This window comes from Engystomops pustulosus, chromosome 7, assembly GCF_040894005.1.
Source record: "Engystomops pustulosus chromosome 7, aEngPut4.maternal, whole genome shotgun sequence".
Lineage (NCBI taxonomy): Eukaryota > Metazoa > Chordata > Amphibia > Anura > Leptodactylidae > Engystomops > Engystomops pustulosus.
In genome coordinates this window covers 98,974,795-99,001,115 of record NC_092417.1, presented here as the reverse complement: position 1 = coordinate 99,001,115, position 26,321 = coordinate 98,974,795, and the positions used below count along the sequence as shown (strand labels likewise).

Below are 26,321 nucleotides of genomic sequence, written 5' to 3'. Positions count from 1 at the left end.
ACAACTGTGGCGAGAAATCTTAAAAATAAACAAACATTTTCATAATTTAGTTTTTTTATTTGGACACAATATAAATGATGTTTTTTAAATTATCAGGAAACTGGACAGTGTAATATTTTAAATGGTTTGCAAATTACATAACATTTGCCTTTTATTAAAAGGGTTGTCCAAGAGCAAAAAAAAAATCCATTGAGGGCCGGTTAAAAAAAAAAAAAGTAAATATACTTACCTTTGCGGTCCCTCCTGATATCCCGCACTGCCATCTCTCCGGTCTGTGCCCCATGTAAACAAACAGGGCACGGAAGCCGCACTGCTTCCGTGCCCTGTTTGTTTACATGGGGCACGGACCGGAGAGATGGCAGCGTGTGACGCCAGGAGGTAGCGCCAAGGTAAGTACATGTTTTTTTTTTTTTTACCAATCGCCCTCCCGGCCAACTATAGGTTTTTTGTTTTTTCTAAATTCTGTTAGATAAACCTTTTTAAATCTGAACTACTTATGTGCATCAGTTGTGCCTAGTAGATCTGATCATCCCCATCTACTCAATACGATTGCACTGTTATACCAGACAGTCTGTACAGAAGTGGTGCTATTCAGGGTTTGCTGGATCACTACAAAAATATATACATTGCAGTCACCCTATGTCACTATGTGAAAACTGCAAGTTACTAAAATCATTAAAAAAATCCCAAAAATGTGAGCACTGGAATACATGGAGCAGCTTTTGTTAATGTGCTTAGGCATCTACTTTAGCTAATGTAAAACAAGGGATTTATACTTGAATATAAAAAAAAAAAAAAAACTAAATAAAAATGAAAAAAAAAAATAGAACAGATCAACAACCAAATGTTACATTAGGAAATATAATTAGCAAATAATTTATCACCTACAAACAAACAATTACTTTTGGGTATGTAATCCAGATGAGCTGCTTCTTGTTTTGCATTGGCTTATATGGAAAGATTTCAGGAAACTTAGAAACAAACCATGTAATCTATAATGGTTACCTAGATTTTGGCAAATTATTTAAAAATAACCAAAAAATTAGTTATGCGGCTGTTAGCCGTGTTGTCCTAGCTGCAAAAAAGTAGCAATCCATCGTCTGACCAGGGGCTAGTGGGAGGCCCAAGTAGAGACACATGAGTAATACAGAAGCGTGGCAAGCACACAATGAGGAGACAGTCTCTCAGAGACAATAAGATATTCACAGTAGACTGATCTGATGCCACCCATTTAGAGCACAAGATGGCTCTAAAACATATTTTCTACAATGCAGAGGTCATCCTTCACACCAGGGAAAGCTTCTTCATAGTCCTCCACCTGTCCTTTATCATTGGCGCTGTGCGCTGTTGGAAAGGATAGCACTTCAGGATTTGAGTCCATTTGCCTTCACCATATTTTTCTACACCCAACTTAATCCATTCTGTTTCTTGTTCTGTCCATTTCTGTAATTGTACACAAATATATAAATAAAACACAGCACCATACAGACCGTAGACCCTTGTAGACCATATTCAGCCAGGAACACAAGTGAAGTAAAACTTATGAGGTGGAGGGAGGTCAACTACTGGAGATAGTGGTGGCAAACTCTAGAAAAATACTTGGAGAAGCTTTGCCCCTTCTGCTTCATTAGATGATTGCTCCAAGGACACCCATCCTTCTGATCAGTAGGAAAAAAACATTGCCCTGTTCCTGCACTTGTGGTTGGACCAGCAGTGTTTTGAGTTATAGAACTGCTGCGGCAGATCAATGGCCTCAGTGGGTCTGAATGCCGTAGAAGATAGACCGTTGAGGCCCGTCATTGACTTCCCATACTTCCAGTCCAGCCACAAGTGTTACCAGCAAACCAGGAGCTTCAACAATGGATCAGGGGGTCAGAACAAGTGAGTTTCATTTTTACTGCCTTCGCAAGCATCCCAGACATTTTTAGAGCAAAACATTTTAAGGCTTCAGGTCCATGTAAAACCTCCACATACATTATACAAATGAATTACATGGTATAATGTTCAAATAAGTAATAAAAGGGGAGAGATTAAATGTACCCTTTGTTTGACTGTAGGAAGGTAGACTTTATAGCCAATTCCTGCAACTCCTTAGAATGAATACAGGTAAAAAATTGCCCTTTAAAAGAGATTTTGCCATTTAAATTAACCCATCCAAAATAAATACTTCATTAAAAACTAGGATTAAAAACCCTCCCTAAGCGAGTCCTGCATATTAAATTTTACTTGCGTTGCACTGCCTCCTTGTTCCCGATTTACAGGTCTTACTGCTAGGACATGCTGCTGAGTGGAACATTGAGAGGTCTGTTACATCATTGGGTATTGCATGTCATGTGACCATGATGATGGCATCAAAAGGTACTTTAAACCACTTACAAACATGGGGTACACAATGCAAATGTATCTGATCACATGAAATTACAGCACGACTCTGTGGAGGATCGGGTAGAAGTCCATGGAGGCATGCTGTGAGTTCATGTTACCAGATACAAACATGGGGTAGAGGTTGCAAATCTTACTGGGTGGAGTACCTTAGATGCCATCACCCTGGTCACATGACATAAAATGCCCAATGATGTGGCAGAGCTCTCAATGTCCCACACAGCACCATGTCCTAGCAGTAAGACCTGTAAATCAGGAACAGGACTTTGCAAATGTAACTGGGTAAAGCATCTTAAGTTACATCAGCCTGACCAGATGAAATTAAGTGCTTAATGCTGAGAGTAGTCGCGACACATGGGAGTAGTAGATGGGAAGGGCTGGCTGAAAAGGACAGGCCCATCTGATGCCAGGTATATAACATAAAGCTGATTTATGGGGATGTAAGAAAAGAAGGGTGTCATTTAATTAAGCTGCAATTCCCTCACTTTAATGTGCAACATATACCTTCACAATTTTTTTTATTATTAGTAGCATTTTGTAGACATCATGGCTCTGTATACAGCAGACTTACCTTCCTTCTACCGGAAATGCTTGTATTGCTGGCAGATTTTGAAGATTCTGCAAAAAAATACTGCGGAATAAACTTCCTGCTTCACAATATAAAACAAAATGTTTTTTTGTCATGCTAAAAACGTGTTTGTTATCTGACCTCACATAAGGAATTGGCCCCTAATCTCATGATTTTTTTTTCTGACCAATTTTTCTAAATGTTTAAAAGTTTATAAAATTTTTTTCAAGCAAAACAAGAATCTCTTACTGTTTTCATTAAATAGGTTATCCTCCTCGCTCCAAGTGTCCTGCTCTTCCACAATATTTCTTTTTTCCGAGACATGATGATCTTCTCTGCACAGGCAAAAAGTTTACAGTCAATAGATTTGCCCATGGAAACCAATCAGAGCTCAGAGTGGCTGTTGGAAAATGAAAGCGGAGCTCTGATTGGTTCCCATGGATAACTAGAACATTTCTGCTCTTGATTCTTGTGAATCAACATTCATGGAAGTGACATTTAATAATAAAGGCCATGACTATTCAGACTAGAGGTGCGCCCACATGAAATTGGTTTGTAATAATTATTATTATTTTTTTTTTTTAACTATCCCTTGCAGACTCGACTTTGACATTAAAGTCTTTTAATACAGCGCAGACAAGCAACAACATTTTGGAAATGAAAATCCATTGGAGTCAGAAAAAGTAATTGCAATTCAGATAACTTTTGATATTGTGTGTGAGTGGGGATGGGGGGGGATGTTATGAACCATTTTCTAATGTACTCCAAGTTTCCCTCTGTCTACCAGATTGAAGACACAGCTCTCCTTCCTCTCCTGTTTGTTTACAGTGAGTGTTAACCCTTTCTGCTCTCCCTGGCAGAAACATGCAATGAGCATTAATTTTTTAAACATAAAGCTGAAAGGGAATGGGTTCATCCTGACTGCTCAAAGATGTGTAAACACACACAGAGATTAGATGTAAGCTCATAGTCTCCATGGGCACACACTATATAGACTGTAATACAGCTGTGTGTTTGCCCGGACCGGACCCTGGCGAGCACAGGGCTGGGAGGAGGAGGTGGGAGGGGTTAGTGCTCTTGACCCCTCCTCTCTCCATATGGAGAGTCCTATATTTTGTAGTGCAGCCACCCAACTCCGTGGATATGCGGTGAAACACAGTGCTCAGCGCACCGTCACCGGGAGCCATAGGAGTTTATGGGGGGCCCATGATCTGCTTGCAAATCATGCAACCAGATCACAGCTCCCATATCGGCCATCTGCATGCACCCCAAGTAAAAAAAATTTAATAAAGTAAATTTCAAAATACCTTTCCCAACAATCTCCCCCACCCCATACAATAATAGAAGTTATCGCAAATGACTGTTATATTCATGGTCTTAAAGTGTAGGATATGTATGTGTAAATGTATATGGCCTTTTATGCTGCAATTGGTATGAGTGTTTCCCACTCTTGTCCCTGAAGACTGCACCACAGACCGGAGTCATTGTGATCTGAAGACAGCATATGCATATTAGGCAACTGAAGCCAAGAACTATATATGCGCAAATTTATACCAAAAACATCATGTAATGGGATGCAATGAGTGCTTACGATGTTTTCCTCCTTTTGCTTGTGACGGGTGAGGTGAACAATTTTCGGACAAAGGAATTGTTGCGCTTCTGTTGCTGGGGCTCCTTCGCACTCTTTATTTCCGGTTCATCTTCCTCTATGATCTCACTATCCTGTTGACTGTCCGGTTCCATGACCAACTGGTGTAGAGTCACCGTACATCTCTGCTGCTGTCCCATCTCTTTTATGATTGAAGTCTCCTCTCTAGGGGAGCAAGAATGAGGGCTCTTATGGTATTGTATTTGAGTAGAAGTACTTTGGAGACAAGTGTTTTGCCTACAGAAGTCTGTCTCACACAGGTGTCTGAATTTAGCATCTGGGTTCTCATCTTGACAGAGTAAAAGGAATTTAGATTTTATGGAAGACAGACTATAGGAGGGACCACAGTCTATTTCTGACCTGGAGGGGGAAAAAAAGGACATGAAAAGGATAACATCTCATAAATCCTATTTTTAAATGTGGAGTCTGTCTCAGAATAGACTACCTGGTGGAAAGGACCTCGGCCATGCTACAATTGACTAACACTCACCCTCAATCTATGTCCAGATCTATCTTAAAGAGGACCTGTCACCCCGAAAATGACCCCCACAAAATGTGCCCCCGCATACTCCTCAACCCAGCCCCTTTCTCCCCAGATAGGTATTTTAAAAATGTATTTGTGTTAAATTGCTTTAAAGCAATCCGACCTCTTACTAAATAAGATTCTCCTATCTTGTGCCCAGGCAGTCAGCCTTATTCATTAGGGGGCCGGCCGACACAACCCCTCCACGCCCCCTGTCTGTGGAGACCTGTAGGAGAAGCCGGCAGCATCGCATGTATTGCGTAATCGCTGCCTGCTCTCCGAGATGTGGCCGCGCAGCACTGACAGTGGCTGTGGCCGCAGACTTTCTCCTATACATTGCCGGGGCGGCCGCACTGCACTAACATCGGCTGCGCCAGGCTTATATACAGCGCCGCATCTCGGAGAGACAGGGGGCGTGGAGTGGTTGTGTCGGCTGGCCCCCTAATGAATAAGGCTGACTGCCCAGGCACAAGATAGGAGAATCCAACCTCTAATTTAGTAAGAGCTCGGATCGCTTTAAAGCAATTTAACACAAATACATTTTTTTAAAAACTGTCTGGGGAAAAAGGGGCTGGGGTGAGGAGTATGGGGGGGCACATTTTGTGGGGGTCATTTTCGGGGTGACAGGTCCTCTTTAACATCAGAAACCACTTACTGAAATGATGGGGGAAGGGGGGTTGAATACAATTACTCTATACAAAGATGATGCTCATTAAATTAATAGAAGAATTGGTTTCATAATGCAGAAAATATGGATCTGGGCTACCATGGACAATACTTACACAACTTCATTTTCGTTGGTAGTAACTTCTTTAAATTGGGATGCCGGAGAACCATGATCTGAAGTTGTGGTCTCATCATTGGGAGATATAATTCCTGTACTTTGCTCAGCTAGTTTATTTGAGACAGGATGTTCCATGGACTCTCCATTTAAATCTACATGATCTTTTTGTGCAAGCTTAATCAAAACAAAAAAAAAAAAATTAGGGCTGAACTATTTTTTGACTAGCAATCCCCCAACTATCAGAATGAATGACAGCGATAACTTTTTCCCATTCAGTGTAAAATTCCAGTGTGTGTGCTTTATCAGTGTACAGATTTATCTGCATTTTTTTTAGGTTCTGAATATTCATCTAGTATCTGACACATAGAAAGAGATGAGACGAATCAGAGAGGATAAGATCCATGAGATGTATATAAAACACAACAACACTCTCAACTCTAACATACCTACAGCACACACTGTCAGCTCTGCTATATGCCCCCCTCCCGGATAAAGACCTTAACTGTTTGTAGCTAGTAGAGCAAGTCCCTACACGCTGCTTGCTGGCAGGAAGTGCCCATTTCTAATCTGGTCTTGTAATGTGGGGGGAAACGGGTGGCAAGAGGCAGAGAGCATTGCAGTGTGCAGATAAGAGAAGCTATTCATGAGAAGAATCCGACCATAGTCAGAAGATAGACAGGTTGGAATTATATCTGTGAATTTTGGTTAGTAACAGTGAATTAGAGAATGTGTTATTTTGTTTTCCAAAGTAGATTTAAAAATCTGATCTTCATGGGAATACCTTTTAAAGGACTGGATATTTCCAGTCTAGGAACACACTGTTTTTTGTTTACATCATCTTTATTGATTTTCTTTATACTTTTTTATTTTATATTTAACCCCTTAATGACAGCCGTCATTAAGGGTACTTCTACTGACGCGTACGCCTTTCTACGGCGGCGCGTCAGAAGAAGATTTTGGGGCTACAGGTCCTGCAAGTGCCGGTGTCGGGCTGTGATCTTACAGCCCAGACCCGGTACTAACACCCGGGATTGGAAAAACTCCGTGTCCGTGTGCTTACCGGGGGATCCGATCGGTCCTGCTGCTGCCCCCGGGTCCGGCGAGTGACCCGGGGCTTCCTGCTCCTCTACCCGCCGGGTTCTGCCTTCCTGGCAGGACCCGGCTGTAAGTAACTGAGCATGCTGCGCATGCTCAGTTACTTACACTATACACTGCAATACAAGTGTATTGCAGTGTAAAGGCTTGAGCAAGTGATCGGACGATCGTTTGTTCAAGCCAAGAAGTAGAAAATGTTAAAAAGTAAAAAAAAAAAAAAAAAAAAAAAAAAAAAAGATGAAATCATTTTATTATATAATTAAATAAATAAAATAAAAGTCCCATAATCTCCCCAGTTACACATGAAAAGCAAATAAAGTATATAAAACACAAAAACACATACATATTTGGTATCACCGCGTCCGTATCAATCTGTACAATAAATCTAAATCAATATTGAACCCGCTCGGTGAACGACGTAAAAAAAAACTTGAAAAACTTCCCGTAATATACAATTTTTCATCAATCACCATCACAAAAAATGTTCTAAAAAGTGATCAAAAAAGTTACGTTCCCTAATATGATATGACTGCAAGGAACAACTGTTTTCGCAAAAAATAAGCCCTCAACCAGATCTGACAACAGAAAAATACAGAAGTTATGGCCCTAACAAATTGTCAATAGTAAAAACAATGCGATATTCTCCAATATTGGTTTTGCTCAAAAATACGAAAAACTATATAAATGAGGTATCACCGCAATCGTAGTGAACCAGAGAATAAAAATAAAATATTATTTTTATGTTACGGTGAGCGGGGGGAAAAAAAAATGCTAAAAATCCAAAATAAAAATTGATGATTTTGTTTGTGTCCCCCTTGAAATAGTTAATAAAATCTCATCAATAAGCTATAGACCCCCAAAATGAATTATCTATACATTGTATATCATCCCGTAAAAAATAAGCCCTCATATATAGTACAATGTGACAATACAAATCTGCTGTGAATGGCGCCTCCATTCATTCTATGCCCAGCCATGCGCCCATACAGCAATTTACCACCACATATGGGGTATCAGTACACTCGGGAGGAATTGGGCATCAAACGTTGCAGTGCGTTTCATCATTTAATTTATTCTGAAACTGTCAGTTTGGCCTAAATGAATGTATTTTCCAAAAAAATTCCATAGTTTCTAAATCGCAGGTCCATATTGTTTTAACCCATGTGAAACACTTAAAGGGTTAATAGACTTAATAGAAGTTGTTTTACATACGCTGAGGGGTGAAATTTCTATAGTGGGGTAATTTATGGGGTTTTACTATTATTTAGGCCTCTCAAAGTCACTTGGAAGCTGAGTTTTCCCTCAAAATGTGAGTTTTGGCAATTTTCATTAAAGTGAGAAAAATCGCACCTAAAGTTCTGTACCTCATAACATACTAGAAAAGTGAGAGGATGCATAAAATATCATCCCAACATAAAGCAGACATTCCGTAAATGTTAATTATCAAGCTTTTTGGGTAGTTTTACTTCCTGTCTGGAAAGCAGAACATTTCAATCGTGAAAAATGAAGAATTTTTACAAACTTTTGCCAAATTTTCCCTTTTTTTCAGAACGAATAGCAAAACTTGGCACTTACATTGTACTTCATGTTAGTTATAAAATTTATCACGATAAAACATTCTCAAAATCACCTGGATATGTTAAAGCTTTCCGAAGTTATAACCAATTATCGTGAGACATGTCAGATTTGAAAAATCGGGTCTGGTCATTGAGGTGAAATCTAGTGTCGGTGATAAATGCTGACCCATATTTAAAACATCAAATACATTTTTACAATTACAGAAGTATAAATGCCATCAATTACTACCTCAGTTGTACCAACATTACACCAAGGCCCTTCCCTTCCCCCACCCATAGGCTGCAATTGGCTTCCATTTAAAGTCCTACCTCTCTTTATAACGCGTTAATTTCATTCCTGGAGAAAATCTCAGGGTACGATACTAATTTCCACTTCACAGGTTTAATCTTTTTATATTCATAGTTCCTCTCTACCCATTGAAAGAATATAAATTCTTTCCACTTTCTCCTCACCTGTAATAATGTGGGTAGAGATGTGTGGAGAGCAATTCTGTCACAAATATCTTTTTAACCTCCCATCATCAGTAAATCCACCAGCTACCTCCTTTGTCTATTAATACCATATACTCGAGTATAAGCCGACCCAAGTATAAGCCGAGACCCCTAATTTTACCACCAAAAACGGGGAAAACCTATTGACTCGAGTATAAGCCGAGGGTGTAGTATACAGCCAGCCTGCCCCCTCAGGTATACAGCCAGCCTGCCCCCTCAGGTATACAGCCAGCCTGCCCCCTCAGGTATACAGCCAGCCTGCCCCCATGTATGTTGAGCACATTTAAAAAAAAATAAACTTAATTCTCACCTTCCGGCGATACTCACCCCTGATCCTCTGCGGTGGCTCTTGATCCCCGGCAGCGTCTTCCGTCTTCTCTTGCCGGCGAAGGCGCGTCCATGCGATCTCCCCGCTCACTTTGATGCGGTGGTGTCGCCGCTGATGACGTCACACCGCCGCATCATAGTAAGCGCCGGCGAGGAGATCGCATGGACGCGACTCCGCCGGCAAAAGAAGAAAGAAGACAGCCGCAGCCGGGGATCGAGAGCCACCAACGAGGATCGGAAGCCGGCGCCGTGGATCGGGGGTGAGTATCGCCGGAAGGTGAGAGCTAAGTTTATTTATTTAATGTGCGGAACTTCGGGAGCCGCCGCCGGGTATCGGGAGCCGCCGCCGATGGATCCGGGCACCGGAGGGTGAGTATTAACATTTATTTTTTTTAATTGACTCGTGTATAAGCCGGAGTGAGGTTTTTCAGCACATTTTTTGTGCTGAAAAACTCGGCTTATACACGAGTATATACGGTACTTCCCTCAGGATACTGAAAAATGCCCCTCCACCCATCGATCTCCACATATTCACCCAATACAAACTCAATGAGCTGAAATGCTAATTTCCATAAATTTTTTCATTGCTTGATAGTACCACAGACTGTGTATGAGATTGGCCTTAATTTTTCCATATTTTGGGCATTCATCCCTATAATCAAGAAATTTACTCTGAAAAGGCTTGTTGAAGGCCCAATATGCCCTTGTTCCTATCCTACACTGCATTACTCCCAACATCTCAGATATAGTGGCTTTCTGCGTATCTCTCCATCCTTTTAACAGTCTTCTTCCCACCCCTTCTACTCAATTTGGTGCCAATCTCTTCCTTCCATTTTTTTTGCTATCCTAACCTGAAAAGAATCTTCTTTCTGATTAATACCTTTCCTAATTTCTGCTATTGTTATTTCAGATTCCCATTCCTACCAGTTAGGAGTTTCAGAAATTGTTTTTGACTTTTTTCCCTAGCCACCGCATATCCTCTCTCTTTACCAATATTTCCCCCATCTGTAGGTAGTGCAAGAAATGGGAGTCTCTTATTTGGAATTCTATTTACATCTGGTTAAAAGTTTTTAATCTTTTTTCTTTATCATATACACTCACCGGCCACTTTATTAGGTACACCTGTCCAACTGCTCGTTAACACTTAATTTCTAATCAGCCAATCACATGGCGGCATTTAGGCATGTAGACATGGTCAAGACAATCTCCTGCAGTTCAAACCGAGCATCAGTATGGGGAAGAAAGGTGATTTGAGTGCCTTTGAACGTGGCATGGTTGTTGGTGCCAGAAGGGCTGGTCTGAGTATTTCAGAAACTGCTGATCTACTGGGATTTTCATGCACAACCATCTCTAGGGTTTACAGAGAATGGTCCGAAAAAGAAAAAACATCCAGTGAGCAGCAGTTCTGTGGGCGGAAATGCCTTGTTGATGCCAGAGGAGAATGGGCAGACTGGTTTGAGCTGATAGAAAGGCAACAGTGACTCAAATCGCCACCCGTTACAACCAAGGTAGGCAGAAGAGCATCTCTGAATGCACAGTACGTCGAACTTTGAGGCAGATGGGCTACAGCAGCAAAAGACCACAACGGGTGTAACTCCTTTCAGCTAAGAACAGGAAACTGAGGCTACAATTTGCCCAAGCTCATCGAAATTGGACAGTAGAAGATTGGAAAAACGTTGCCTGGTCTGATGAGTCTCGATTTCTGCTTCGACATTCGGATGGTAGGGTCAGAATTTGGCGTCAACAACATGAAAGCATGGATCCATCCTGCCTTGTATCAACGGTTCAGGCTGGTGGTGGTGGTGGTGTCATGGTGTGGGGAATATTTTCTTGGCACTCTTTGGGCCCCTTGGTACCAATTGAGCATCGTTGCAATGCCACAGCCTACCTGAGTATTGTTGCTGACTATGTCCATCCCTTTATGACCACAATGTACCCAACATCTGATGGCTACTTTCAGCAGGATAATGCGCCATGTCATAAAGCTGGAATCATCTCAGACTGGTTTCTTGAACATGACAATGAGTTCACTGTACTCAAATGGCCTCCACAGTCACCAGATCTCAATCCAATAGAGCATCTTTGGGATGTGGTGGAACGGGTGATTCGCATCATGGATGTGCAGCCGACAAATCTGCGGCAACTGTGTGATGCCATCATGTCAATATGGACCAAAATCTCTGAGGAATGCTTCCAGCACCTTGTTGAATCTATGCCACGAAGAATTGAGGCAGTTCTGAAGGCAAAGGGGGTCCAACCCGTTACTAGCATGGTGTACCTAATAAAGTGGCCGGTGAGTGTATATCTGATACTTAAAAAAAAGTTTTTTCCTCCCATCACTTATCCAATTTTTTGACCCTTTCATTTCTTCTTTTCCAACACTTCACAAACAGTTAAGAATTCTGTTATCTCTACTTCCAGACCAAACCTTTTACGCAATATTTTCCATACCACTCGTGTCCCTCAATAATATGGAGCTTTTCCCTTCTTTACTCAAATCTGCCGTTTTCTCATGCATAAATAGACTTAACCCCTTACCGATGCGTAGTAGTACGGCACGCCTCGGGTCCCGATGCATGGAGAGGAGTTACGGGCTGAGCCCTCTTCATAGCCGGGAAGTCTTTGCTACATATTGCAAAGACTCACGGTAACACCCACGATCGGTGGATGTCATCGATCGCTGCCGGTGGCTTCAAAAAGAAGCCATCTTGCCAAGGATTGTCGCTCCCCATGACGTCATCGGGGAGCGGCAATCTGTCGCCATTACAGCCTCGGGGCTTCCGAATACCCGAGACTGTCTTGTTTTAATCCTTTTATTACAATGTGCTATCAAGCACATTTTAATGAATAAGGAGGAAAATCTCCATATACTGCCATACTGTAGTATGGCAGTATATGATAGGATCGATCAGATAACCTAGGGTTAAAGTACCTTAGAGAGTCTGAAAAATAGTAAAAATAAAAAAAAAAGTTAAAAAAATTATCTAATATAAAAACATAAAAATTCAAATCACCCCACTTTCCCTTGAACCGATATAAATATTAATAAACAGTAAAAATCCTAAACACATAAGGTATCGCCGTGTCCGAAAATGCCAGATCTATCAAAATATAATAACTGTTTTTTACTGTGTTTAACCCCATAACGGAAAATAGTGCCCAATGTCGAAAATGGCACTTTTTAAAAAAAAAATATAAAAAATTCTATAAATAGTGATCGAAAGGTCGTACAGTCCCAAAAATGGCAGTATTGAAAACGTCAAAAAGTCGCAAAAAATGACATGACCCACAGCTCCGCACACCGAAGTATGAAAAAGTTATTATTGCGCGAAGATGACAAAAAAAAAAAAAAAAAGAAACATTTTGTGCAGGTTTTAATCTTTGTAAATGTGTGAAAACCTATACAAATGTGTTATCCCCTTGATCACACCGACCCAAAGAATAAAGTAGACATGTCATTTGGGGCGCTCAGTGAAAGCCGTAAAATCCAAGTCCACAAGAAAACGGCACAAATGCTTTTTTTTTTTTCCACCATTTTCACTGTATTTGGAATTTTTTTCCCGCTTCCCAGTACACGACACGGAAAATTAAATACCATCACTATGAAGTGCAATTTGTTATGCAGGAAAAAAAGCTGTCACAGAGCTCTTCACGTGGAAAAATTTAAAAAAGTTATAGATTTTTGAAGGTGGGGAGTGAAAAAACTAAAGGGCCAGGTCGTTAAGGGGTTAATAAGATGGGATCTACTAAACGCTCTCTCCATTCAGTCCACTTATAGCTCCTGCCCATTGATCCATTGGGCCACAAACCTGACTGCGCATGCGATGTTGTACTCCCTCAAGTTACTTAATCTCCTAATATCCACATATTGGATAGTACACATCAGTCTTAGAAATAAAACTATCTTTATAAGATTTTTCCTTCCAAACAAAGACAATGGAAGTTCCATCCATTTATATCTTTACTAATTCTCTCAATAAGGCTACATTCACACTCCCGTATGGTGGACGTATATATACGGCTGCCATATATACGTCCCCCCACAGACGGCAATGGGCGCCATCCCAATGGGTGCCATCCCATAGCCGGGAGAAAGATTGGCAGAAGTATTGCCTTGTCCTATCTGTTTGCTAATATACGTGAAAATATTTTTGTATCTATATTTATCAAACATATGGGTCTAAAGGCTCCTGGGTCTGTCTTTGCCCACTTTTCCTTTGGTATTACCTTCATAAAAGCAAGATTCCCTGTCATAAGTGACTTCCCTTCTAAGTACATGTGATTGTATACCTGATTGTAAGTGTTTCAGCAGTATATGGACCCACTAATTTATATTAGTCTAATGCAGTGATGGCGAACCTTTTAGCGGTCGAGTGCCCAAACTGCAACCCAAAACCCCCTTTATTTATCGCGATGTGCCAACCAAAAATTAAAGCAGTAACTTATTGCTCCCTGTTCTTCAACAACATTCAATCATATTGGTCTCCTGAGGACAAGATGGATAATTTGCATAATTTTAGCTTCTTTCCAGTGTCCCCCTGTACACAGAGACTTGTGGGGCCAGCAGGAGGTCCTCCAAAGATAATTCATCCCTGTCGACTCATTCTCCCTTTTCCTACATACCCAAGTAGTGAAGTAAGTATCACTTAAATATATGACTGAAAGCAGCATCTTTTAAGTTGCTTGGAACTGCAGGAAGATTCTTTGAGTCCTGTCTGGTGTGCTGGGGTGATAGCCCAGGAGCCCACAGAAAGGGATCCAAGTGCCGCCTCTGGTACCCATGCCATAGGTTCACCACCACTGGTCTAATGTATACCCATCAGATCCCGATGCTTTACTTTTAAGGAACACACAGGGGTTAAATGGATTTTTTTTTTAGATACTTGTATTTACTTACAGATAGCAGAAATGACGGAATATCCTTTATCTGGTTCTCAAACATATTGTAAACTTTCTCTTTAATTGTAGACAGTGAAAAATTTGCAATCAAGGGATGCTTCAGGTTCCTCTCCTGAATGATGTGCATCAGATCTGCCCGCAGTTGCTATGAGAAGACAAAGTTAGTGTCACATGAGCTAGAGATTATCCTAAAGAGTGATCTGCATAGTGTACTCTTATAAAGTGGACCCCAAAGACTAGGCATGTCACCCAACAGGGGATCCACTGTTCCCCCCATAATATTACATCATCCACATAACCTCTTCCATAACAGTGCATCACCCACAGTTCCCTCTAATATACAATAAAATGCTTAATGTTGTAATGAAGTCGTATAGTATTTATGCACTTATTGTGGCAGATTTATCAAAAGTACAACTCCTTCATAAACCTATTTGATTCTGTTCTGTCCATGGAAAAATTTGTATTCCATGTAACTACTACATGGTTCAAGATATATAACCAAAGGTTAAAAATAAAATTCTCATATTGCAGATGAAAAGAAATTTCTGAAATAATTTTACTAAGCTGCAGAGCCCATAAATAACCATAGAACCAATCTTCTGTAAGCATGAATATGGTCGCCAGCAGGCTGGTGAAGGTGACTGCCAAGATCAATTACACAACACTCTTACCATTTTATTTAAATACACTGCTCAAAAAAAAAATAAAGGGATCACTTAAACAACACAATAAAACTCCAAGTAAATCAAACTTCTGTGAAATCAAACTGTCCACTTAGGAAGCAACACTAATTGGCAATCATTTGCACAGGCAATTAGCAAGACACACTCAATAAAACGGGGGTTCTGTAGGTGGGGACCACAGACTACTTCTCAGTACCTATGTGGCTTTCTGGTTCATGTTTTGGTCAATTTTGAATGTTGGTGGTGCTTTTACACTCTTGGTAGCATGAGATGGACTCTACTACCCACACAAGTGGCTCAGGTAGTGCAGCGCTTCCAGGATGGCATATCAATGCAAGCTGTGGCCAGAAGGTTTGCTGTGTCTGCCAGCGTAGTATTCAGAGGTGCTACTAGGAGACAGGCCAGTACTCCAGAAGACATGGAGGGGTCGTAAGAGGGCAACAAACCAACAGCAGGACCTCTACCTCCGTATTTTTGCAAGGAGGAATAGCAGCAGCACTACCAGAGCCCTGCAAAATGACCTCCAGCAGTCACAAATGTGCATGTGTCTGCACAATGAGTGTCCAACGTCCACAGATGGGGGTCACAGCCGAACACCATACAGGATGCTTTGCATTTGCCAGAGAACACCAGGATTGGCAAATTCACAACTCGCGCCCTGTGCTCTTCACAGATGAAAGCAGATTCACAATGAGCACATGTGACAGAGTCTGGAGAAGCCGTGAAGAGCAATGCCTGCAACATCCTTCAGCATGACTGGTTTGGTTTGGCAGTGGGTCAGAAATGGTGTCGGGTGGCAATTCTTCTGCACAGCCCTCCACGTGCTCGCCAGAGATAGTCTGACTGCCATTAGGTACCGAGATGGCACCTCAGACCCCTTTGAGACCATGCGGTTGGCCCTGTGCGGTTGCGGTAGGCCCTGATGCGGTTGGCCCTGTGTTCCTCCTAATGCAAGACAATGCTAGGAACTTGTGTGGCTGGAGTTCCTGCCAGATGAAGGCATTGAAACTATGGACTGGCCCGTTTGTTTCCCCACATCTTAATCCGATTGAGCACATCAGATCTCGTTGCACCACTGACTGACCAGGAATTGGTGGATGCTTTAGCCCAGGTCTTGGAGGAGCTCTCTCAGGAGATAATCCGTAACCTCAACAGGAGCATGCCGAAGCATTGTCGGGAGGTCACACACAATTACTGAGCCGCATTTTGTCTTGTTTTACAGACATTAGATTAAAGTTGGCTCAGCATGTAGTGTGTTTTTTTGTGGGCAACTCCAAATCCAGGCCTCCATTGGATAACAAATTTGATTTCCATTGATAATATTTTTGTAATTTTGCTGTCAGCACATTCAAATTTGTACAGAACAAAGTATAAAATGAGAATATTTCATTAATTCGAATCTAGGATGTGTCACTGGAGTGTCCCCTAATATTTTTGAGCAGTGTATATAATATTCAGCTACATTCTCTTAAAGTTCCTGTTTATACATGTAATACTGAAGGTCATGTTGAAAATACCTTTTATCAATAAGCTAAACAATTACAAGGAAAGCAGAATCTCAAAGACTAATATAATTACTGTATACACAGTACACCATGATTATTATCAGATTTTTGGGTGTCTGACACTAGTGCCCCTTTAAAGGAAATCCCCAAAATAAAGCATGATAAACCAGGAACCATGATTGTGATAATCTTCCACCTAAAATCAACTTTTAAAATGATGATAATTAGTCAGAAAGGCTCTGCTGGACCCCCTCTGTGCTCTGTCTTCACAAGCTGTTACTGTCTTCTCCTCCCACTTTGTGCTTCTGTAGTGAGAATACAGTAGGCAGAGGGAGGGTGATACAGAAATAACAGAAATGGCACCATGTTTTATTAGTAGCAGATGCCTCTGAAATGGTAGCTCAGTTCCATTCGCTTGAATGGGGCAAAATATAAGCGAGGCGAGGTTCAAGGCACAGCCAGCACCAACAGTGTTGTGTCTAGCTAAACAATGAGAGTCAGATCTTCAATTATCTGATATTAGTGGCCGGCCCAACAGATTGACCAACAGTATTCTAAAAACCCAGTTTGAATTTTAAAGGGAACCTGTCACCATGTGACCTCATTTTCAGTAAGGACAGGTTACAGAAGCCCATTACAGCTGCATGCATTTCTGCTTTCTCTAAGCATTTGCATCACAATATAATTGTCTGTTATAACTTACCCTGCACCCTGAGAGAATCCTCTGTCTAGTCCCATGGGTTGGGCTTTGGTTTGGATGCATTTAAAAAAAATAAACAACATGTTACTTGTCGGTGCTGCAGACTGCTCAGCTCTTGGCCCCCACCTTTGTGCTCCTGCACAGCTCCTCCCTCCCACTGATGTCAGCTTACCAGGCTGTGAGCTCTTTGAAGGAGCAGGAGGGAGGAGCAGTCTACCGCACAGGCAAGGTAAATGTTTTTTAAATGCATCAAGATCAGAGCCCAACCCATGGGACTACACAGAGGATTCTGTCAGGGTGCAAGGTAAGTTATAACACACAATTATATAGTTATGCAAATTCTTAGAGAAAGCAGAAAGACAATTTTGAAATGCAGCTGTAATGGGCTATTGCAACCCGTCCTTGGTGAAAATGAGGTCCCTGGTGACAGGTTCCCTTTAAAGGGGTCTTCCTCAGAATGTAGATCAGAGACTGGCTAGATGAGCCCAAGCATTATAAACTATGTAACCTGGATAAGTTTCCCCAACTCATGTAAGGTAATGTAATAAGCCACTACTCACTCTTGAATTTCTGCCATTAGCAATGTGCTTCTTCAGTATCTCCTTGGCTCTGCTGAACTGCTGTTTTTGTATGCAAGCCACCACTGCCTAAAGAGTAGGAAGAAGTTACATGATACAACACATAGCTACCTAGACATACTACAATATTATGCACAGATATAAATGATGACTGTAAGAAAGAATGTTTTCTTATGACATCTAGCAAGCATCATGCAAGGTTCCCACCCATAAGAAGATTTGTACTGTACAAGATAACAGGTTTTATAGAGCCACTGTATGCGAATATGTGCATCTATGACTCACTGCCTCTTTCAGCATCTGCTTGTTTGCGTTGATGATATCAGCAGGGACAGTGTTCTCCTCAGTCATTATATCCAGTATTCCAATAGCCGATTCAAGTGGCGTCTCATTCTTGTCTTCATCAAACCTGCAATCTGATGATACAGAGGTAGAAAAGAATGCACAATATAATTTCCAAAACTTCCAGTCTGCAGTGCATTTCCTTTTAAAGGGGGTATTGCCATCGGGACATCTACCATATGCATAAACATACACTACAAAATATGCACATTACTAAAATCAAAACAAAAAAATATGTAGATATATATATATGTTAGTAATAACATCATCACATCATGTTAAAGTCTCACTTGATATATAAAGTGGTTCCAGAGATTATATAATTTAAAGAAGAACATTACAAAAAAAATTGACCTGCACACTCAGGTCACCGATGACCCTTGGTCACAAAAGTATTACAGAAAAGATCATGATATATTTTACTCTGGACTTCATCTGGATGTCACAGCAAGAAGCCCCCCACATAAACCGCCCCAAGTAACTCCAAAAATACACTTGAGAAGTGGGAAGATCCAAACACCAGAAAAGAACATTCTGAAAATTTCCTTTACTCACCAATATCGTTCCCTTCTTCTATACAGGAGAGGAGCTGCATAAGGCGGAGAAGCTGGGAGTTCTGCTCCACACATTTTAAGCGTCGCTGGATTAATACTAGAAGAAAGGAAAGAATGATATGGGTTGACAAAATTCTGGTGACAAAAAAATACACAATACTCATTTTGTTCCCGTATCTCCAGTTCAGCAGCCCTCCCCCACTGTTTCTAGTACTGACCAGACCTAAAATGAGTATTCCCTGTTTGTGTTACAGGATCGGCACAGTCATTCATGGCCGCAGCAGTGACCCAGGCACTAATGCTGTGTGACCAATGAGGCCAATGTACCAGGATTATGAACATAAAATAATCCTCAAACATAAGTCTCAAGCTGATAACTGTCATCCCATCAGTGCAGGAAATTTGCTGTAAATCAGAGAGGGGCACCATGATGCAAATATGGTAGGACTGTAGCAAACTGAGACCTTCCTGGGATGCAGAATTCTCTGCTTATGGTAAAATATCATAGAAAGAGGTATCCCAGCACTCACAGCAGATTTCTATGCAATCACTTTATTAGCATAAGTCATAGACAGAACGCGTTTCGGCTTACAAAGCCTTTATCAACTGCTGCAGTTGATAAAGGCTTTGTAAGCCGAAACGCGTTCTGTCTATGACTGTCTATGACTTATGCTAATAAAGTGATTGCATAGAAATCTGCCGTGAGTGCTGGGATACCTCTTTCTACGTTACCTGGCGGATCCTCGCCTGTCCTCGTGCACCACAACCAACGCGAAGTGCCGTCCTACCTGTATGTTGGATTCTATGGTAAAATATCAGCATCTCCCGAAGCTGCATTGCTTTGAATGTTAGATGCGCCAATAGCACCACAGAAACGCACTGCCGTCTGCCTGCGCGGTTATTCCCTGTCACTGCCGCTCTACCACTAGTCCCTCCATGGTGGAATGGGCACAAGAAATGTCATTGATCTGCTCTGGAAACTGCCTCCCACTAACTGTTTCTCCAGATCTAGGAACTTTGGTTCAGATTCCGAGAGACTTCAACTTTCAGGTTTCCTTTCCCTTTCACTCCTTTTTTTCTAATCTAGATGGCCTGCTATAACTTAGCCTTCTGTGTTTATTCCCATGTGATAGTGTCCACGTCAGTCTATGTACCCATTATATTCTTCCCAAATATTCTTCACTTAAGGCTTAAGGTAATGGCACTCCTGCAAATTAAGATATTCCCTGACCTTGGTACTCACAAGACCTAAACACAGAGATCCCTAGCTTGAAGGGGCAACTGAGTATGCCCCTCCTTATATATACACAGCTGATATATATATATATATATATATACAATGATTCATATCTTTTAACTTTTATTTTTGCTGATATCCCTCATTAATTAAATGTCGAATAGCATCTGCTTCATAATAATAATAATTATAATAATTCTTTATTTAAATAGCGCACACAGATTACGCAGCGCTGCACAAAGCTTGTCATATCAGTCCCTGTCCCCATGGGACTCACAATCTAAACAACCTAACAGTATGTTCATATGTGTATTGCAACTTGTTATATGTACTGTATTCCATAATAAATGCAGATTCAACATAAAATAATCTTCCAACAGACACATTTCAAATTTCAAGGCTAAGACAAACCAGGGACATTTGTCACCTATGGTAAACACTTTCATATGGGATAATGCAAACTGCACCAAGGTAAGGAGATAATGTGCACGAAAACGCATTCAGTGTGTATTAGAACCAAGTTATATCCGTTACTGGATATCTCTGCCGGGTTCTGGGGTGAAGCACACGCTGCAGCAGTAACATTTGATAACCCCGGAAGTATAGATAAACACTGCTGTAATGTTTAGTCAGAGAGCGCCCCCTCCTGACCACATCCGACTTCTCATTTACTCACTGGACACGATATCCCGGATCTGTACGAAGTCTTCGTTTTGGCAGTTCTTGAAAGCTTCCACGTAAAGATGAAAGAAGTATTCCAGCACCCACTGGTTCACCACAGGCTCCAGGCTCAACAGACCACGACCATCAGGGCTCCCCTCCATTCTCTATTCACTATTACGAAAAATGCGCCGTAAGATGGCCCCACTTCCGGTCGTCATGTCACATGACCTGGTAGTATGCAGCCGCCATGATGGGAAAGGCGGAAGTAGATGAAAACATAGTTAGACACTTACTACTTACTATTATTTTGACATGTGGAGTACTGATTAGTTTTTATTAATACTACACAATATAAAACTCGTTTGTACAAATTTGTAAGCCTTGGCCCCTTTAAACAATTCGCCCCCCAAACTACTGGACTGCCTACAAGAATTGCTTTAAAGTTAGATAAATAATTCCCTTTGGGTGTGATCTATCTATAGATGGATGTTTGCTGCATTATATTCCATTGATATTCCCTTCCCCACTATACTGGGAGTGATTTATGCAGGACTGAGACTTTCTGAGGAGCACAATTTGATGGAGAGCTGGGAGGGCACAATTTGATGGGGAGTTGCTGGGGGACCACAATATGGCAGAGTTTGGGACATAATATTAGGTGGAGCTGCTGGAAGGAACAGTGTGATGGCGAACTGCTGGGGGAGCACAATAGGAGGGGGGCTGGGGCACAGTATGATGGGAGCTGGGAGGACACAATTTCATGAGGAGCTAATGGGGGCCCACAATATGAGGGGGATTAACCCACTCTAATCAATAAGTACAATAATTTTAACCTAGGTGTGGATGTTCTCTAGGGGATAAAAAGAACAGCATTACATTTGGGGTAAGAAGGTGGTGGAGATTATGATAAAGTAAAGAACCTAAAATGGTTGTGTTGTAAAATCTACAGAGATGTGTAGTGGCCAGAAAAAGTATGTCTTAGAAGCAGACGAAGGAGGTTCCTCCAATCACCAGATTCACAGTGCTACCTCTCCTTTCACTTGGTGGGGAGGTGCAATTTTGATGTACAAAAAAAATAAAAATACTTTATCCTCCCAGTGACACCCTCCTTCCTAAAGGTCAGCTCTGCTTGTTTTATCAGCAGGATTGTTAAAGGGAACCGATCACCACGATTCTACCTACAAAGGTAGAACGGTGGTAGGTGGATGTATGGGACGGGAGGATAACACTTTTTAGAGCTAATCCTCACGTCCCTACTATATTTTTAAAATCTTTAATACCCTAATATGTAAATTTTGTAAAACGGCTACTGGAGCGTGGAGTAGCAGGACATGAGGCTAGACGTCGGATGAGGGCGCGCAGCTACGAGGAGCTGTGCACCAAAGATGTCAGTGTAGGAGGAGAAAAGAGGCTACTGGGGCGTGGAGTAGTCGCGATGTGAGGGAGAGATGAAAGGAGGAGATGAGAGGGTCCACAATATGAATGGGAGTTGAGAAGTCACAATATGAGGGGGAGTTGAGAAGTCACAATATGAATGGGAGATGAGAGGTCACAATATGAGGGGGAGATGAGAGTTCACAATATGGGAGGGGGGATGAGAAGAGGCCACAATATGAGGAGTAGATGAGGGGAGGCCTCAATATGAGGTGGAGGTGAGAGGCCACAATGTGAGGGGGAGATGAAGCCACAATATGAGGTGGAGATGAGGGGGGCCACAATATGAGGGAGAGATGAAAGTGGACACAATATAAGGGGGGAGATGAGAAGAGAAGAGGCCACAGTTTGAGGGGGAGATGAGGGGCCACACAATGAGGGGGAGGTGAGAGGTCACAACATGAGGTTGATATAAGACGGGTCACAATAGGAGGAGAAAATGAGAGGACACAATATCAGGTGGAGATGAGAGGGCCACTATATGAGGAGGAGATGAGAGGGCACAATATCAGGCGGAGATGAGAGGTCACAATATGAGTGAGAGATGAGAGGTCACAATATGGGGGGGGGGGGGGTGAGAGGAGGCCACAATATGAGTAGATGAGGGGAGGCCACAATATGAGGTGGAGATGAGAGGCCACAATGTGAGGGGGAGACGAGGCCACACTATGAGGAGGAGATGAGAGGGGACACAATATGAGGGAGAGATGAGAGGTGACACAATAAAAGGGGGGAGATGAGAAGAGGCCACTGTATGAAAGGGAGATGAGGGGCCACACAATGAGGAGAAAATGAGAGGACACAATGTCAGGTGGAGATGAGAGGGGCCACTATATGAGGAGGAGATGAGAGGGCACAATATGAGGGGGAGATGAGAGGTCACAATCTGACGGGGAGATGAGCTGAAACCATAATATGAGGAGATGAGAGGGTCCACAATATGAGGGGAAGATGAGAGGTCACAATATAAGGGGGAGATGAGAGGCCACAATATAAGGGAAAGGTGATATGAGGCCACAATATGATTGGGATGTGAGAGCAATTGTGCAGTGGTTGCTGCCCCCTGCTGGCCCTCGCAGTGCATGAGGACGTATGGGGGGAGGGGGGGGAGATGAGAGTTCACAATATGAGGGGGAGATGAGAGCCCACAATATGAGATGGAGATGAGAGGTCACAATATGGGGGGGGGGGTGAGAGGAGGCCACAATATGAGTAGATGAGGGGAGGCCACAATATGAGGTGGAGATGAGAGGCCACAATGTGAGGGGGAGACGAGGCCACACTATGAGGAGGAGATGAGAGGGGACACAATATGAGGGAGAGATGAGAGGTGACACAATAAAAGGGGGGAGATGAGAAGAGGCCACTGTATGAAAGGGAGATGAGGGGCCACACAATGAGGAGAAAATGAGAGGACACAATGTCAGGTGGAGATGAGAGGGGCCACTATATGAGGAGGAGATGAGAGGGCACAATATGAGGGGGAGATGAGAGGTCACAATCTGACGGGGAGATGAGCTGAAACCATAATATGAGGAGATGAGAGGGTCCACAATATGAGGGGAAGATGAGAGGTCACAATATAAGGGGGAGATGAGAGGCCACAATATAAGGGAAAGGTGATATGAGGCCACAATATGATTGGGATGTGAGAGCAATTGTGCAGTGGTTGCTGCCCCCTGCTGGCCCTCGCAGTGCATGAGGACGTATGGGGGGAGGGGGGGGGATGAGAGTTCACAATATGAGGGGGAGATGAGAGCCCACAATATGAGATGGAGATGAGAGGCCACAATATGAGAGAGAGATAAGAAGAGGCCACTTTATGAGGGGGAGATGAGGGGCCACACAATGAGGGGGGAGGTGAGATGAGGCCTCAATATAAGGAGATGAGAGGGTCCACAATATGAAGATGATATGGAAGTCACAATATGAGGGGGAGATGAGAGGGGGCCACAATATGAGGGTGTGTGTGTGAGAAATCACAATATGAGGGGGAGGTGGGTTCTATATATGTTATTGTGGTTGGTGGAGATGTGCTGCATGGAGCTGAAGACATCTGGCCGTGAATTCAGCATTGATGTGTCATGGATGGAAGAACCCGAAATAAAGTCCTTTCCACATGGAAGAGATTGTCATCTATAAGATACTAGATGCATCCAATGCCTTTCAGTCAGTCACAGTCAGTCACAGAGTGCCAGTGATCCTGCCTGTCGGAATGTTAACAAACGTTTTCAACATTTATTGAACAGGATGTGGACACCTTTAAAAGATTTGTCAGATTAGTTCCTGTTCCCCTGCCCCATATACTACAGGGGAAAAGAGGTAGGCGACCGAAGGATTAGGGGGGGGAGGATTTTAATTTTTGCCATAGGGCCCTTTCCTACGTGGCATTTTCGTTGCGTTTTTAAACGCATCCAAAACAAAGGTGGGAGGTGGTTGGCCAAAACGCATATATGTTTGCAATGAAACCCATGCGTTTCAGGCAGACCACCCCCTCCCACTTGCGTTTTGGATGCATTTAAAAACGCAACAAAAACGCCACGTGGGAAGGCGCCCTCAGGCAGCAAATGTGCTAGAATCAGCCCTAACAGCTGAGGAGATGTGATTTACCTAATTACATTACTGTTAACATTTGCGTTTACAAAACACAGCATAACCTTGATGTGAACATGTGTGTTAACTCATGTGTTTTGCTAACACATGTGTTAGCAAAGCATTAACATGTGTGTTTTGTTAATGCTATGTTAACATGTGCATTAATATCACATTTATATTATGTTTTTTAACCCCCTTAACGACTTGGTACTTTTTAGTTTTTTCACTTCCATTTTTCACTCACCACCTTCAAAAATCTATAAATTTTTTATTTTTCCACATAAAGAGCTGTGTGATGGCTTATTTTTTGCGTAAAAAATGACACTTTATAGTGACGGTAATTAATATTGGGAAGCGGGAAAAAAAATTCCAAATGCAGTGAAAATGGTGAAAAAACGCATTTGCGTCGTTTTCTTGTGGGCTTGGATTTTAAAGCTTTCACTGTGCACAACAAATGACATGTCTACTTTATTCTTTGGGTCAATGCGATCAGGGGGATACCAAATTTGTATAGGTTTTATAATGTTTTCATACAAAAATTACAACCTCCTGTACACATTTTTTTTTTTTACATTTTGCCATCTTCTGGTGCCAATAACTTTTTCATACTTTGGTGTAAGGAGCTGTGGGTGGTGTCATTTTTTGTGACTTTTGACGGCGTTTTCATTAATATAATATTTATGACTGTGCAACCTTTTGATCACTTTTTATTGATTGAAAGTGCCATTTTTTACTTTGGGCGCTATTTTCCGTTACGGGGTAAAACGCAGTGGAAAACTGTTATTATATTTTGATAGATCGGGCATTATCGGACGCGGCGATACCTCATGTGTTTGATTTTTGCTATTTATTAATATTTATATCAGTTCTAGGGAAAGGGGGGTGATTTGAATTTTTAGGGTTTTTATTATAATTTTTTTTTTTAACTTTTTTTTTAATTTTTACTTTTACTATTTTTCAGGCTCCCTAGGGTACTTTAACCCTAGGTTGTCTGATCGATCCTATCATATACTGCCATATCACAGTGGGGATTTTCCTCCTCATTCATTACAATGTGCTGATAGCATATTGTAATGAATGGGTTAAAACGAGACAGCCTCTGGTCTTCGGAAGACCCAAGGCTGTCATGGCGACAGATCGCTGCTCCCCGATGACATTACACCCATGCGCCGTCATCTTCTTGAAGCCGCCGGCAGCATTGCCAGCGCCTATCGTCGAGAAGACACCCACGATCAGTGCTAGCATCGATCGCGGGTGTTACCGGTAAGCCTTTGCTGCAATATGGCCGAGCCCTCTCCATGCACCGGGACCCAGCTTGCGCCATACTAGTACGGCGCAAGTCGGGAAGGGGTTAAACACACATGTTAACAGTAATGCAATTAGTCATCTCTTCTCTGCTGTTGTTTCAAAACGCAACCAAAATGCAACGTGTGACCACACTTTCAACTTCTGGAGCATGAGTCACGTGGGTGTGTTTTCAACAAGGACTCCATGACTCAGACTTTTGCTTGAGTTACCCATATTACTCACCACCAGAAGATGAATAGAGATAGGTTACTTTTCTTTATGTGATTTCTCAAAAATTAGCCAGCAGATATCTTGGACAAATACATGTGCAACACCCTCGCCGATGCAATGGCGAAGGAGTGCTTGCGAATAAGCCCCACAGCATGTCACCACATCACACAGGGGACATTGCAGTGGTTAATCCTGCCTGGCAAGGCAGAAGTTA

At 42.1% G+C, this 26,321-nt stretch overlaps 1 protein-coding gene across 2 annotated transcripts; it reads right to left on the bottom strand.

The window, feature by feature from the left end:
- Positions 1–324: 324 nt before the first annotated feature.
- TERF2 (telomeric repeat binding factor 2) lies at positions 325–20,788 on the bottom strand. Of its 2 annotated transcripts, none has more exons than XM_072117368.1 (10): positions 20,574–20,788; positions 18,662–18,757; positions 18,050–18,180; positions 17,747–17,833; positions 14,294–14,440; positions 5,904–6,079; positions 4,542–4,958; positions 3,200–3,285; positions 2,954–3,000; positions 325–1,443 (listed from the first exon to the last, which is right to left on the bottom strand). In XM_072117368.1, exons 1-10 carry the CDS (start codon positions 20,719–20,721, stop codon positions 1,285–1,287), a joined length of 1,494 nt encoding a protein of 497 aa, XP_071973469.1. In that variant the 5' UTR covers positions 20,722–20,788; the 3' UTR covers positions 325–1,284. The 2 variants fall into 2 exon arrangements, with proteins under 2 accessions (XP_071973469.1, XP_071973470.1); XM_072117369.1 differs by having other exon boundaries at positions 326–1,443; positions 4,542–4,763.
- Between the last annotated feature and the right edge of the window lie 5,533 nt (positions 20,789–26,321).

Coding starts and splice junctions, on each gene's coding strand:
- TERF2 (XM_072117368.1), bottom strand. CDS start 20,721: ATGGAGGGGAGCCCTGATGGTCGTGGTCTGTTGAGCCTGGAGCCTGTG. Junction 14,441..17,746: donor CTAATGGCAGAAATTCAAGA/GTGAGTAGTGGC, acceptor GTCTTCTCATAG/CAACTGCGGGCAGATCTGAT. Junction 4,959..5,903: donor ACCAACGAAAATGAAGTTGT/GTAAGTATTGTC, acceptor TTCCCCCTCCAG/GTCAGAAATAGACTGTGGTC.